This window comes from Desmodus rotundus, chromosome 8, assembly GCF_022682495.2.
Source record: "Desmodus rotundus isolate HL8 chromosome 8, HLdesRot8A.1, whole genome shotgun sequence".
In the NCBI taxonomy this organism is placed as follows: Eukaryota; Metazoa; Chordata; class Mammalia; order Chiroptera; family Phyllostomidae; genus Desmodus; species Desmodus rotundus.
Window position 1 is genome coordinate 130,339,297 of NC_071394.1, and position 14,769 is coordinate 130,354,065.

Sequence of the window (14,769 nt, forward strand, 5' to 3'; positions counted from 1 at the left end):
ATACCTTTGTCCTCCATTCATTTGTTGTTGTTTTAAAGTAAAGTAAAGTTGTTTTATTTATTTATTTTTAGAGAGAGGGGGAAGGGAGGGAGAAAGAGAGGGAGAGAAACATCGATTGGTTGCCTCTTGTACCTGCCCCAACTGGGGACCAAACCTGCAACTCAAGCATGTGCCCTGACCAGGAATAGAACCGGTGACCTTTTGGTTTGCGGGACGATGCCCAGCAGTCAGAGCCACACCCATCAGGGCCCCCTCCATTTGTTTTTATTTGTCTGGTATTCAAATGTCTGTAGCAGTTTTAGTAATGTAAGAGCCAAAAACTGGAAACAACCCAAATATTCACATACAGATGAATGAACAAATAGTGGCATGCCCGTAGAACAACATACTCTCAGCAGTATAAAAAGAGTGAACTGCTTATATAAGCATCATAGATAAATCTCAAAATAACTGTGCTGCATGAGGGAACTCAGGGGGAGTGAAGAGTAAACACTTTATGATTTCAATTACATAAGATTCTAGAAAATGCCAACTAATCTGTTGTAAAGGAAAGTAAATCAGTGGTTACCTAGAGAGTTGTGGAAGGCAGAGAGAGAAATTATTAAAGAGCATTAGGTAAATATGGGGTGCTCCTCCATTTTTAAATACTATGAAAATGAAAGAAAAGACATATACCTGTTATAAACTCATAATAACAAGAGAACAAGTTGTGGGGACATCATTGTCCATGGAAAACAGTTTGTCCAGCAGATCTTTGAAGAGGCTGTGGGTTCTGGATGACTGACAAAGGCTAGAAGGGATAAGTGTGCTGCACATGGGGGGGGATTAATTAAATGTGTGTATGTAGAATAGTCATCCCAGCTCCTCCCTTGTCTGTGGACAAAACTCCTTATTTTACGAAGTAGAATAACGTTGGGAGAAATAGGGCTTTGAGAGCATGTAAGATTTGGCTGACTTCATCAGTGATTTTGGAGGCCCTTGAGTCTGATGGATCACCCTAAAGAAAAACCTGCCAGTTCACAGGCTCCGTTCACGTACACAGAGTTAGGATTTGTTTTCCTGACACACACACAATCTCCCCCACTGTTTAAAACTGTAATATTCACCTAAAATTAACCGTTTTAAAGTGTACAACTCAGTGACATTTAGTACATTCACAGTGCTGTGCACCCATCATCTTCATCTAGTTCTCATATCCCAGAAGGAAGCCTGGCACCCATTACACATTTATGCTCCGCTAATCTGCTTTCTGTTTCTGTGGATTTACTTATTTTACATGTGTTATATAAGCCATACAATGTCTGACCTTTTGTGTCTGGTTGCTTTTACTTAGCATAATGTTTTTGAGGTTTATCCAAGTTGTAGCATGTATTAGTATGTCATTCTTTTTTTGGTGACCCTGTTTTTCTAATGTGAATGGCTAACGAGGAATCACCAGACATTGAGGAAAACATGCAAAGTGAGAGAGAAACAGAAAAATTGACCGTAGGGGAAACAGACCATTAGATAATTTTGCTCGTTTTTGAAAGCACACTATTTAGTGTTCTCCAAGATATTCAAAAGATGTGGCATCTATAAAACAGAGGCAATCAGGAAAAAGCAATCAGAAAGAACTTGTGAAAATGAATTACAGATTTGCCAAGTTCAAAAAGATTCTGTAGGTAGGTAAGAAGATAAAATCAAGATAAAATCTCTCAATATAAAGCCACAATACAGACCAAAAAAAAAAAAAAAAGTGAAAAAAAGACAGAGGATTGATCTAGAGATCCAACACATACTAAAATTTCTGGGAAGTGAAAACAAAAGATTACAAGAAGGAAAATAATAAAAACTATAAGAAGAAGAAGACTTCTAGGAGCTAAAGAGAGTTGACTTCATATCGAAAGGGTCTACCCATTGCCCAGAAGAATAAAGAAAGACCCACCACCAGCATTGTCACTGTGGTATTTCAGAAAAATAAGGATAGACAGAAAACCCTAAAAGTTGCCATAAAGATATACCGATCTTCTGAGAGAAATGGGAACCAGATGTCTCATCGGCAACAGTTTCAAAGTCCTGAGGGAAAATGGTTTTGAACCTAGAATTCTGTCATTCCAAAGTAAACTCATTTTCAGACATCAAGGACTTCTATATTTACTTCCCTTGTAACTTTTCTGATATATTTACTTACAGATGAAAATCAAAAAAGAGGAAAATAAATAATTCAAGAAATGGTTGAACTAATCTGGTAGTCCACTGAAAAGTCTCATGATGTCACCTGTACAACAGGTGTGCAAAGCAGTCAGCCCACATTTGAACAGAATTTTGGTGGGATCCAAGAAAACTTCTTCAGGAATAGGAATGGGGTAGATTCCAAGCAACAGGCAGAATGAAGTGGAAGATGGTTGGGATACCATGAAGAAGCTATAGAACTCTTTGTAAGGGACAAGAGAATTAGAATTCCCATACAAAGCAAAAAAAATTACAGCAAAAAAATCCTGAGCCAGATATAAAGCAAACTCATATGTGGCACAAGTATGAATAATTGATGGCGACTGAGATAATGTATGGAGATTCTCTTTTGAGTGGCCCAAGGGTATAAATGTTGGAAGCATAAGAAAGAAGATTGCAATTCTGGTCCTATAAACAAGGCCTTAAAGTTACAAAGGTAATTGATAGAGGAACTGAAAATAGTGATTTAAACATTAAAAATGGGGCTTGGAAGGGGGAGGTAGTAGTGGTACAAGTAAGCAGTGTCTGATAGGGAATTATGGGCATGCTCAGTGGTGTTGGTAACAACCAGAGGAACCTAGAAAAATGACTGGTAGAGATTTCTTCTGGGTAGGAAGACTGGGAGGATGGGGGTTGGGGAAAAGAATGGTGTGGCAGTGTTGTTCTTTTTCATCAAAGTGCTTTTTATGAACCATTTGATTTTCTTTGTTCATTGGTAATTGGAATAGGTCAAGAAGTTGTTGGTTCCCAATAAACAAGTGTTTTCTGAGTGTCTTCTGACTTTTTTTAACTTTTAGATAGATGCTAAAAATTATGGGGAGAAATAGTTTAATCTCTGCCATAAAGTAACTTAAACATCCCTTTACCTTTAGTTTCTGCCGCCTCCTTTTTTTAGAATGGTGAAAGAGGAGGTGTAAATAAGTAAAACTCTTTCTACTTCTATTTCATGCTTTTTTAATATATGCACTAAAAGCACCAGTTTATCTTGCTGTGTTGAAAAACTTAAAAGTGACTTCTCCAGCCTGAACGCCTCCCTATTGCTTCTCTCCCCAACTCATGTTTGATTTTTGCCTCCTCAAACCTGTCAGCATCTTTGTCCTTCCTGCAGCCCACACAAGACCTCTTGGCCCTTTATCCATTTTTGTTTAAACCTTCTTCATAAGAGCTATATCTGGCCTCTTCCTGCATCTTCTGAGGGCTTGGAAGACCTTGGTGTCTGCCTGGGCTAGGAGGAGGAAATGGATGTGTAGTGACTTAAGACTGGACCGCAGGAGACAGGCAGCACAGACATTGTTCCCGGTGGTTGGATATGACAGGAGGAAATTGTTCTTAAAAATCTGTGTTCTCAAGAAGCTTCCATTCTAATGGAGCTTGACACGAACAGAAAGGTTATAAAAATAGCATCATGTGTTCTGAGCGCTAAGGACAGCAGTCAGTAGCTGTGTCTTTGAAACATGCTGTTGGAGTCTGTGGCTTTGTCAGTAAGGTGCTAGCCTCTGGAGGCGGGACTTGTATGATACTGCCTAGATAGTATTTTGTATTTTCTCCTTTGCCTCTCTCCATAGTAGCAGTAGCTGGAATAGACAGAGCATTGTTTGAAATCATTTTTGGACAAGATGAGCTTGTGGCTGCAGGAGCATGGTAGGAGACTTGGCTTTTAGTCCTACTATGTGCACTTCATTAGCTAGCAACTCCTTGGTTTGCAGAAATGGTGGTCATCTTGCCTATTTGGCATCCCCCTGGAAAATTGTTAGAATTCTAGAAGGGGCAGTAACCAGCATTTGGTACTAAGTACTTCCTAGAGGATTTTCATTGAAAATGCACCCTAAAAGAGAAGCTGGCTGGGATTTACTTCACGATAATTTAGAGGGTAGGGAATAGGTGAGGTACAGATACAGTGGGCCTGGCCATGAGTTGATGTTGGAGTTGGGTAATGAGTACATAAGGTTTCATTACACTCTTCACTGTTGTAGATGCTTGGAATTTTTCATAATTTAAAAAAAGTATCCTCATGGTCAAGGAATGCTGACTTTTATATTTTTCCTTTGTTGTGCTTTGCGTAAAAAACTAGGTCTAGGTTTTTTTGTTACGGTTTTACTGATAGAGATCATAATAGGACTGAAGGTTAGACTGGAGAGAAAATATCAAATTTGTATTTATTAATCATCATTGTTTAAAGCACGTATAATATGTGGGTGCCTCGATTACATATCAGCCCTTCCTACACGGAGACCTTTAAATAAAAAGTGAAAGGGAGCAGAGTTATGATCAGGTTCCAGAGAGCTGACCTTTTAGAGGCTTGAGAGTATGTAGGTGTGAAGTATGGGAGAGGTGAAGGCCTGACACTTAATTTAGACTTTAGGGATAAGTCTTGCCTAAGGCCAGACTCTGGACCCACTACCAACACCATTGCTGCTGATTTTTCCCTATTCCAGTAGGTGTTCACTTACTCCTTTGTCTCTGCTTTAACTTTGTTTCTTCCTTTTATCCCTTTAGTTCCTTCTTGCCTCACCCTCAATCCCTTAAGACTTGAATTCATCCATCTTGAATTTGATAGGCTAGTTTTTCTATAGCACCTCCCTTTCTACCCCAGGCCCTGAAGCTGACCCATAGTAATTCACTCCTTTCCTTCATCTCTGCTGTGAAGTAAATGACTGCTGGTGTTAACAAATGTCATTGGACCACAAAGTGGCTTAACACAGGCTGAGGCATGGAGACTCATTCGTGTAGCCTTAAAAGATTTCAGGCAGTTGGCAAGTAAGAATTCTAAATAAAAATTGAAACTACCACCTGTATTTTTTCAGGCCGTTGATGCTCACTGCCATCAGCTGCATCCTCCCTATGGCACTGGTAAGTGTGGGAAGGGCTGGTGACAGTTTTGGTGGGCTGCTGGATTTCTTTTTTCTGGGGGAGAAATCTGTGTTTGCAAGCTGTGTTGTTAACTTGTTCCCGAGGGCTGGACAGAGTGACCCAGCTATAGGAGACTAAAAAGAGGAAGAAGCAACTCATCATGCTCATGGGTTTCCTTGGGGAACTATTGTCAGAGGCAGAGGCTATTCAGTATGTGCCTTGATCCTTAAATAAATTTAGCCAGTTCTTTGTATTATTTTGAATAATAAACATATTCTATTCAAGTGCTCTGGGATGTCAAGTAGCAACTGTTAAATTTTCTGAAATTCCTAAAACGTTTTTCCTCAGAGATGGAGGTTGGCTATGTCGTAGACAGGGTCCAGAATGTTGTGTGTACTTACTGTTTCCTTCAGTAGCAGAGTTTACCTTCCTCTGGTATTTCAAGTTCTTTGTGGTCAGGGGATCAAGAAATGTTTGTTCCAATGATTAATATAAAATTCTGATAGAAACTTGACTTTTTGGGGTGGGGGTGATTGGGGTGGGTTTGATGGAAACCAGAGAAGAAATTTGTGGCTCATTTACTAACAGACTTCAGGTGGACTTGGGACCTATGATTTGAAAAACTATTTTACCACAGTGCTTTCTGCTTATGGACCTAATGGAAAAAAGACACACAGTAAAGTTGGAACAGATCGGGGCAGCAAGTCACAGAATTGCTAAAGTAGGAGCTGATAAACAAATTGCGCTGAAAACTGAATTGCTTCTGGAGTTTACCTTATACAAGCTTCTGAAATCCTTCACTGTCTCCTGCTAATGAGTGGCTCAGAGGCCACACAAATTCAGAAGTTTTATCTTACCAAGGTGGTTTCCATTCTAAGCTAGCAGTTTGATGTTTATGCTATTTCATTTCTCTAGTATCTGAAGCACTAGATCATAGGAAAAAATGCCTCCGGAACAGCAAATGAAATGCTGTGGACTTGTGTGCTTTTAACCATGTTTTGAGGAGCTGCTTGCTGGTAACAGCCGCTAAAGCATTTATAAACACTTAGTATCATTGGCCCATATCCTGGATTTCCCCTGGCCCCCGCCCCTAACCTATCCCCCCTCCCCCAGCCCTACTTAGGAAACAGATAGAATTGTGTAGCACATTTACTACATTCTTTATCTAAGTTTGAGAGAGAAACATCGACTTGTTGTTTCACTTATTTATGCGTTCATTGGTTGACTCTTTTTATGTGCCCTGATGGGTTGAACCTACAACTTTGGTGTATGGGGGTGATGCTCTAACCAACTGAGCTACCTGGCCAGGGCCACTTCATTCTTTATTTTTTTTTTTAAAACAGGAGAACTTGACTCCCTAGCATCGATCTGCTCCTTTAGGTATCTATGTGTAGGTGGTAACTACTGAACATGTTTGGGAGCCTTTATCAGGGAAATATCTGTTGTGTCCGTCCTAAACACAGAATATAGAGGATGACTTAAAATGTTTGCCAGCAACCTTTGGGAAATACTGCTGACCAGCAGCAAAGTTCTTTTTGACATGCATGTAGTTAAGTACTGCTCTCTGAAATAAAGGTCTGGAACTGTCTGAGGGTATTGAGATTGTAAATGCTCTGGCAAAACAAAGCCAGATTGGATTGGTAATGCAGGGCAGTGTCTAAGGTAAATGACAACAGGGGACGCTCGCCCAGAGGCTTCTGGCCCATTAAGAGTCAAGTTTGAGGGCACAAGAAGAGAGAAAATGGGTACGGTAGATGGGCTACAGTTGGCCTCTGACTCCATCGTTGACTGTGAAAGCTTTCTCTGGACCTCTCAGAGATTGGAGGGCACCCTTCAGTCTTTGATGAACTTTGTGCCCCATCTCATCTTTCCTTTCCCACCTATTCCAACTCTCAGGAAAAATAAGAGAGGAATTCTTTGGGGCTCATATTTACACTGTCCAAGGCTTCGAAGGAATGTGATTGCTCAGAGACAGGCCAGGGAGTTAGAGACAGGCCTGAGAGCTCTACCTTTTGGACAGCGATATTTAAGGAGCTGACAGGGTGAGAGCAGACCATCCAATCGAACACCAAGAAGGCTTAGTCTGGGAGGTCAAGAGAGCCTTGTGAAGTGATCAGCATTCCAGTCTTATGTGGAAGTTTTATCTATCTATTTAAAAATTCACGTTGTATAATCAGCTAACCTTTGGTCAAAACTATGTTAAAACTCTTGAAGGGGAGTTTTTCATTTTGAGGAGTAAGTAGAAGGTCACAATAGGGTCAACCCTTTCTTTACTGTGACATTTGTTTATGCAAGTGATTGCCATTGAATTAAATTTGGCAGACTTTCCCCCTGACATCTATTATGCAAAGTTTAAAGCATACAAAGAAGCTCAAAGAATTATACAGTGGGCATCTATATTCCCGTCATCTAGATTATATAATTGCTAAGCTTTTGCTACATTTGCTTTATCATATACTATCCATCAATCAATTTTATTTTCATATAACTTTACTGAAGTATTCCTTACATTAAATTCATCCATTTTAAAGTGTGAGATGAGTTTTAGTAAATTGATGCAACTGTGCTGCTATTACAACAATTTGAGTTGTAGAACATGTTCATCACCTAAAAAAGTTTCCTTGTGTCCATTTGTAGTCAGTCCCCGCTCCCAGCCCCAGGGAACTAGACCATTTTTCTGTCTCTAGTTTTTACCTTTTCTAGAAATTTCATATAAATGAAATTATACAATATGTAGCCTTTTGTGTCTGGCTGCTTTCGGTTAGTATGTTTTTAAAATTCATCCATATTGTGTTAGGTTGATAGTACTTCACTTGTTATTGTTGAATAATGATTTTCCATTGTATGGATATACCACATTTTGTTTATCCATTAATTAGTTGATAGATATTTGGGTTGTTTCCAGTTTTTGGCTATTATGAAATATGTTTCTATGACCATTCTTGCTGAGGGCTTTATATGGACACATGTTTTCATTTCTTTTGTATAGATATCTCAGAATGGGATTGCTAGGTCAGATGGTAAGTACACGTTTAGCATTTTAAGAACATGCCAAATTGTTCTCCAGGGTCACTCTGCTATTTTCCATCCCCACCAGCATTAAAAAGGTAGTCTTCACATCCTTGCTGTCACTTGGCATTGTCAGTCTTTTGGATTATAATCATTCTAGTGAGTGTCAAGTGGTATCTTATGGTTTTAATTTTGCATTTTCTTAATGACTAATGATGTTGAGGATCTTTTCTTTTGCTTATTTGCTATTCATACTTCTATTTGGTGACCTGTCCAAATCTTCTGCCCACTTAAAAAAGTTAGGTTTGTCTTATTAAGTTGTATGAATTCTTCATACAGTTTGAATTAAGTCCTTTATCAGATAAATAATTTGCAATTATTTTCTCCCAGTCTCTGGCTTTTCTCTTCCATTTCTTAATGTGTTTGTAGAGTAAAAGTTATTTTGATGAAGTCCAATTTATCGATTTTTTTCTTTTAAGGATTGTGCTCTCATTATTTATAGCTAAGAAATCTTTGCCTAAACCAAGGTCACAAAGATTTTCTTCTAGAAGTTTTATACTTTGAAGTTTTCCATTTAAATCTGTGGACTATTTTGAGTTAATTTTTGTGTAGTATGACGTAAGCATCTATGTTCTGTGTTTTGTTTGTATTGTGTAATGATGTTCGGTTATTCCAGAACCATTTTTTGAAAAGGCCATCCTTTTCTCCTTTGAATTACCTTGGCACCTTTGTTGAAAATGAACCACAAATGTATTGGTTTACTTCTGGACTCCCTTCTCTCATGTTGATCTATATGTCTGTCCTTAAGCCCCACTGTCTTGATTACTGTAGCTTTATAGCAAATCTTGAAGTCAAGATGATGTTAAGTCCTCCAACTTTGTTCTTCTTCAAGATTGCTTTGGATATTCTGGGTTCTCTAGAGTACCACAGATTTTAGGATCCACTATTAATTTGTAGAAAAAAAAACCCCAACTAATTTAATTGCTGCGTTCAATCTGTTAGCATTGTTACCCAGTATGGTAGATAATATGTAGCCACTGTTCATTTGAAATGTGACCTTTTAAAATTGGTATGTATTGGACTTTGAAGACTTAGATTAAAAAATGATGTAACATAATTCATTTTTTTGTGAATTACATGTTGAAATAATATTTCAGATATTCTGGGTAAAATAAAATGTATTATTAAAATACATTTTGCTTGTTTAACATTTTAGTTTTCATTTGCTGCTGTAAAGAAATACATTTGATTTTTGTCTATGGACCTTGTATTTTGTTACCTTACTAAATTTATTAGTTCTAGAAGTCATTTTATAGATTTTTTAAAAGCATTTTCTGCAGGAGCCCTGGCTGGTGTGGCTCAGTGGATTGAGTGCAGGCCCTGTGAACAAAGGGCTGCTGGTTCGATTCCCAGTTTAGGGCACATGCCTGGGTTGCGGGCCAGGTCCCTGGTGGGGCCGATGGGGGTGCTGCTCAAGAGGCAACCACACATTGATGTTTCTCTCCCTCTCTCCTCCCTTCCCCTCTCTAAAAATAAATAAATAAAATCTTTAAAGAAAATAAGGATTTTCTGCATGAGCAATCATTTCATCTAGGAATAGAGACAGGTTTGCTTCTTCATTTCCAATCTTTTATTCTGTCTTTTACTTTATGTCTTTTCTTCCCTTGCTTTATTGCCCTGGCTGGGGTCTACAGCATAATGTTAGTGAGATGGTGAGTGGTTATCCAGGCCGTTTTTCTGATCTCAGCATTCACCATTTCATCATGGAGTGTAATAGCTTTCATAGATGACCCACATTAGATCAGGCAGTTCACTTTTGTTTCTGATTTGGTGAGATTTTGAATATTGATTTTTGTCCTTGGGTTTTCTGTATCTACTGAAATGATTATTTGTGTTTCTTGCCTTTATTTTGTTAATTTAGTGAATTACATTTAGAGTTTTTAAATGGTAAATTAGCCTTCCATTCCTGGGATAAACCTCACTTGATTATGATACATTGTACTTTTTCCATATTGCTGGATTTAATTTACTAAAATATTTGGATTGATATTTGTGTCTTTGTTCACAGGATGTACTGGTCTAAGTTGCGTTTTATTTTGCTTTTTGTTTTTCTTGTCATATTTTTTTGTATCAGGGTTCTGTTAAGCTTATAAAATGACTTTGTAAATAGCATTCCTTCTTAATGTAGTTTCCAAATGTGTTTATATAAGAATATTGTTGCTCTTACACAAGTAAAACTCACAGTAAAAACATCAGGGCGTGGAATTTGGTGAGAAATTTTTTTTATCACAAGTTCATTGTCTTTAATAGATAGAGTTGTTCTGTTTTTCTTTTTAATTTTGTGTCAGTTTTTTTTAAGTATTTTTTCAGGGAATTTTTCAGGATACCAAATTTATTAGATCTAAGAAAATCTTAGATCTAATAGAAATCTATTAGATCTTCTAATTAGATCTTAGAAAAATCTAAGATACCAAATTTATTAGATTATTCATAATATTACCTTAGTTTCCTTTTTTCTTTTTTTAAAGATTTTATATATTTTACTTTTTAGAGAGAGGTGATGGGAGGGAGAAAGCGAGGGAGAGAAACACGCCCGTCGCCAACCGGGACCCGGCCAGCAACCCAGGCATGTGACCTGACTGGGAATCGAACTGGCTACCCTTTGGTTTACAGTCTGGCACTCAATCCACTGAGCCATACCAGCCAGGGCAGTAAGGGTTTTCTGATGGAAGTGCTTAGAGAGGCAGGATTGAGATTGGGCAGTAGAGTAGTGATGATGGGAGAGGGTGAGGTGGTAAGGAAGAGTGAGACAGCGGAAAAGGCCAAGGGTTCTAGTTTGGAAGGTTGTGGGAGTGTGGTTCCCCCTGGGCCTAGATGTGCATACCGAGGGAAGAGCACATTTTGAGTATAGCCATACCTCGGAGACATTGCTGGTTTGCTTCCAGATAACTCAATAAAGCAAGAATTGCAATACAGCGAGTCACACACATTTTTTGATTTTCCAGTGCCTGTAAAAGTTATTATACAATACTGTAGTCTGTTGAGGGTACAATAGCATTATGTCTTTTAAAAAGTGTAAATATTTTATTTCTAAAAAATGCTAACCATCACCTGAAAAATGGCACCAGTAGATTGTTTTATGCAGGGTTGCCACAAATCTTGAGTTTGTAAAAAATAAAAAATAAATGTAATATCCGCAAAGTGCATTAAAATTAGGTATGCCTGTACCTGAACAGGTGCTGCAAGAGGGCTGTTAAGGCAGAGGGAATGAAAGTGTCAGATTCTACCAACAGGATAATGCATGAGAAATGTTTGTTGAATTTGACAAAAGGGAGTTTACATTGCCTGGTGTTTATATACAAAGAATACCTTGGTGTATCCACTGTCGGCAGCTCGAAATAGATTGAAATTCAGCAGTTGAATCAAATGTCTTGTCAAATTATGAACCAAATTGAATTAAAATCTTTTATTTCTGCTTTTGGCAGATGCACTAAACTTTGTAAAGTATTATATACAAACTACCAAACACTGTTCTTGAGAATAGCTTTAAGTATAGTTTAACATGATTATTTTTTTTGGTGGGGGGGAGGTATAGGAAAAGAGCTTGTCTTTGTTTTAAATTTATTGTAACTGTCCTTGAGTCAACATTTTGTGAAAATCCAAAGTGATGGATCTCACCAACCTAGGGTTTGCAGTTTAAACAGGGATGAGACTCACCGACATGCTGGAAGTAGTGACCCCTACCCTTTTTAGAGAGGGACCCCCGTTGGCCTCCGAGATGGAGAGAATGGTAGACTCTTATGATTCTGTCTCTGAGTAAAGGCTCAGATTAACCTGTGAGTAATTACCTTGGGGCTACAAATTGTTATATAAGAAACTTCTTAGTTCTTAGTTTTTAGCCTTTTCTTCAGTTAGTGTTTTCCAGAAGTAGAAAAAGGGCTCAAGTAAGTAAGATTTGTAATCTCATTACACGTTGATATTGTAGAACTGCACATTTATCTTGAATGTGTCATGGTCATAGGTGTTCCTTCCTAAGTCATTAGCCTTTTTTGGCTTTGAGTGATTACCATGCTGGACCCATTTTCCTTTTGGAAAAGGTTTGACTTTTTCATTATAACTCCTCCTTGATAATACAGTTGACCCTTGAACAAGGTGGTTAGGGGCACTAACCCCTGCAGTCAAAAATCACTATACCTACATGGTTTTGGGGTGATTTTTTAAAAAGATTTTATTTATTTACTTTTTTAGAGCAAGGGGAAGGGAGGGAGAAAGAAAGGGAGAGAAATATCAGTGTGTGAGAGATACATGGTTGCCTCTCACACACCCCCACAACCGAGGACCTGGCCTGCAACCCAGGCATGTGCCCTGAGAATCATACCAGTGACCTTTTGGTTCGCAGACTGACCCTCAATCCACTGAGCCACAGCAGCCAGGGCTATACCTACACCGGTTTGAACTGCACAGGTCAATTGAAAACCGCACATATAAGTGGCCTTGTGCAGTTCAAATCCGTGTTGCTCAAGGGTCACTGTACATAAAACCCTAACTACTAGCAGGTTGGTTTCTTGATCCAAATAGATCAGCAGGAGTTCGTTTTGATTTAGCTGAAAGATTATTTTTCCCAAAATTGAACACATAACAGAAGAGTGGAAGACTTTCACCAGTTGTGAAGTGTTAATAGATTCAAAACGGATTGCTGAGCTCTTTGAGCAATAATGGTGTCACCAGGTACTTATTTCCTGAGAGCCCAGCTGTTTATACTCTTAGAAAAACAGATTATTTTAATGTTTAAATATCATTCACAATGTGTGTCCTGGCCGACCTGCTGAAAGTGCCTTAAATATTGCCCCCCTTTTGTGCCCCCAAATTACCTGAGGTCATTTCCTCTATACTTGCTGGACGGGGGTGCATGCAGTCAGTTCTTTCTTAAGACCCAAATCAGGGAGAGGTCGGCACCCCTGCTGAGTCTGCTTTGAGCATAAATTATTCTAGGTACTCTTCCTCTACCCCTGTGCTGCTTTTGCTCAGAGAGCCTTTTGGAACCCGACTTCCTTACAGATTTCTGGTGTTTTTTGTTACTGGTCAAGGTGCAGTGACACTGCATTTTGCTTAAATCAGTGGTCTCAGAATTCCTTTAGGTTTCTATGACATACAGTGGGTGTTATAAAGGGCCATTCTCACATCCCCCTCTGTGACCTGTGGACCACAGTAGTGCCTCCTGCAGAAGGCTGCTGAAGTGCATGCAGCTGACGTGTGTGTGCTTACTATCTTGTTTATACTGGTGTGTTCTTTGGCTGTTGGCACTAAAAGAATAGATTCACATCACTCCATTGTCAGTTTTATAAAGTGCTAGATGCATCCTCTCTTAACATTATCTGTTGTCAGCAAAACTCAGCTTCACCGGGACATTCTGAGTTGGTCATTAATGGACTTAGTCATCAGTAAAATTTCCAGTTTCAACAGAGGACCATGTTGTTTCCCTGTAGGTGAGCTGCACCTAGTGTGCGAATTCTGAGGCTTTGTTGCTGCTGTTAGTGCAGTTGAGCTTAAGTGCTCAGACCAGGTACAGTGTTAAAATTCAGTTTCTTCAGGAAGGTCGGGAAATTCCATTTTGAAAATACACAGATTAAAGGCATGATGGAATTTAATTGTCAGCATGTATTGAGTGGCCACCCTGTGACGACTCCAGTTCTGGATTCTGTGGATCTGTGAGAGCAGCCTGAACCCTGTTCTTACCTTAAAGGCTTTACCTAAGCCACCTGTGGTGGTCAGGGGAGGTGGCTGCCAGACATGGCCAGGAATCCTCTGGGTTTCCTGTGTGGCTCCGTACCTTTGGTAGGACCTGGTAGCCACTGCATGGTGAGACATTTAGAAGTCAGAATAGAAAGCAGTGGGTGTAGGGCTGACAGAGCCCCACTGGGTAAGAGATGGGAAAAAAAGGTTCTAGTGAGGAGCTCATTCTAAATAGTATTACTGTCAGGTTTAAAAAAAAAAAAATTTGTAGTAAAAGCTCCATTCAAACAGTCATTAAAGTTTAAACCAAATGTTTTGTGTCTTTTCATTTTGTGATAGTGGTCTGTTGTGGAGGAATAGTTTTGTTATAGCCACAGTTAAAAGAAGTGTTAACTATAATTCATGAGTCTTAGGCCCAAAGTCCTGTGAGCCTCAACAAGGAAATACCACACCAACATGCATGGATCAGGTGCCTCTTGCCTTGCATGGAACGGAAGCGAGGTCCACCATTGTTAGTGAAATAACCTGTCTTGAGTCCTTGGTTTTCTAGATGTGCCTAGGCTTTGGGACAGGCAGGCAGTCACTTACAGCACAGCCTTTGACACTGTGAGCTGGAACATGCCATTGTTTAGTAGGGGTGCACCTGTCTCTTTTCAGGAGTCACTTGACCTGTAGGAGTGGGGGTCACATGTTGGTCATGTGTGTCTTCCCCCCCTGCAGTTCTTACCTGTGGAGCAGCATGCACTACCTTAGAGATCCTTGGAGTTCCTCTTCAGTACAGTCCACTGAGCAGAGTACCAAGTTACTGTGTGTTCTCTTGGCTCCTTAGCCTGAAGTGTGCTCCTTGTTTCTCCTTGAATCAGTAGCACCCTCATGCTGCATAGTGCTTTCTCTGGGAAGCCTGATCTAGGCATCCAGACACATGCCGATCTTCTGTGGCCCCCACCTGCCATCCTGACACTCAGG

At 39.4% G+C, this 14,769-nt stretch overlaps 1 protein-coding gene across 8 annotated transcripts in view; it reads left to right on the forward strand.

The window, feature by feature from the left end:
* Nucleotides 1-14,769, forward strand: part of ARIH2 (ariadne RBR E3 ubiquitin protein ligase 2) — a 44,546-nt gene that overhangs the window by 12,621 nt on the left and 17,156 nt on the right. For 2 of the 8 annotated variants that reach the window (XM_071222154.1, XM_053929621.2), the window contains 2 exons: nt 5,016-5,061; nt 8,051-8,081. The exons of 4 other annotated variants lie outside the window; for them this stretch is intronic. In XM_071222154.1, coding sequence (XP_071078255.1) covers nt 8,061-8,081 — 21 coding nt within the window. In that variant the 5' untranslated portion in view covers nt 5,016-5,061; nt 8,051-8,060. The remainder of the gene's footprint in view (nt 1-5,015; nt 5,062-8,050; nt 8,082-14,769) is intronic. 2 more of the 8 variants (XM_071222153.1, XM_045199758.3) reach the window with 1 other exon arrangement.